The 1,398-nt window shown below is 42.7% G+C and overlaps 1 protein-coding gene across 1 annotated transcript; it reads right to left on the reverse strand.

The window, feature by feature from the left end:
* Positions 1 to 318: 318 nt before the first annotated feature.
* On the reverse strand, positions 319 to 723 carry LOC123306997. The gene has a single exon (XM_044889198.1). It carries the CDS (start codon positions 721 to 723, stop codon positions 319 to 321), a length of 405 nt encoding a protein of 134 aa, XP_044745133.1.
* Between the last annotated feature and the right edge of the window lie 675 nt (positions 724 to 1,398).

Raw genomic sequence — 1,398 nt, forward strand, 5'->3', positions numbered from 1 at the left:
CCTTTCATCAACAGGTCTGATACCGAAGAAACTTCAATTGGAAATGCAGAAAGCGGTAATAGGCACGGCGTGAACGGTCCAAAAAAACATGGAAATTGGAAAAGAATACCACCTACTTCGACAAGAAGAGCAGGGATTCCAGGACCCGATCGACATCAGGAAGCCGAGAAACATCAGCCGGTACCCGACCACCATCGTGAGTCCGAAACCCGGGAAGTGCTGCAACAGCGCTAAATCCTTTTTGGATAAGTGAATGTTCCTCTGGAGAGAATTTCGAAAGCAGCTAGGCTCAAGACATCTTCTTCTTCTTCTTCTAACTTATAGATTAGGCCTAAGGCCTGTTCTTCCATCGAATGAATTCACCTCATCCCAGGTCGATGCATCACTCCATCTCTTTCTAGGACGGCCAACACTTCGCCTCCCACTTGGTGACTTATCTCTTGCAATCCTCACCAATCTGTCCTCCGTCATTCGTCCAATGTGCCGGTTCCATTCCACTTTCCTTCCTCTTACCCACTCGTTAATATTTTCCGTCTTACATTCTCTTCTGATGTTTTCACTTCGTTCTCTATCTCTCAATGTTTTGCCTGTTATCCGTCTCAGAACTCGCATTTCTGTAGTCTCCAAGAGTTGTCTAGTTCTGGATGTGTCTGGTTTCGACTCCGCGGTGTGTGTCATGATTGGCCTGATGATCTGTTCTTCCAGATCGTGTTGTTCAAACATCCTGCCACTTTATTGGCCCTAGCGACTTGCTGCCTTACTTCCTCTTCCACGTTCCCATAGTTTGTTAAACTCACACCCAGGTATCTAAATGATGACTCCTCCTTGATAACCTTACCATCTACCTCCAGTTTGCATCTTAAAGGTTCCCTTGACGTAATCATATACTTTGTTTTCTCGACTGAGATCAGCATGTTGAATTTTTTTGCCGTGATATTGAAAACATGCAGCAGTCTCTGAAGCTCATCTTCACTTTCGGCTATTATCACTGCATCATCTGCGTAGCAGAGTATTTGGATTTCCCTGTTACCCACCTGTAGCCTCTTTCCCTGCGCACTCTTTTGATAATTTCATCCATTATGATGTTAAATAGTAATGGGCTCAAGGAGTCTCCTTGTCTGTTGCCACTACTCAGTAGTGGCTCAAGACATAATTAGATAATTTCCAAGAGACTTGACAGCCTTGGATTTTTTCCACTGGGGCAGCCTGGGGACATTCAAAGTCAGTTGTGTGTAAAGCATATATCGGAGATAAAGAAGAATTAGAAATAAGAATACGCACAGCATGGCAATAAATTCAACTTGAAGTTTCCCGAAACGTATATACGGGCGAAATTTGAAAGTAGGTTTTATTTATGACTGATAATAATATTTTTAAAATTTTTTATAGAGAAAATTT

Source organism: Coccinella septempunctata, chromosome 2 (genome assembly GCF_907165205.1).
Source record: "Coccinella septempunctata chromosome 2, icCocSept1.1, whole genome shotgun sequence".
Taxonomy (NCBI): Eukaryota; Metazoa; Arthropoda; class Insecta; order Coleoptera; family Coccinellidae; genus Coccinella; species Coccinella septempunctata.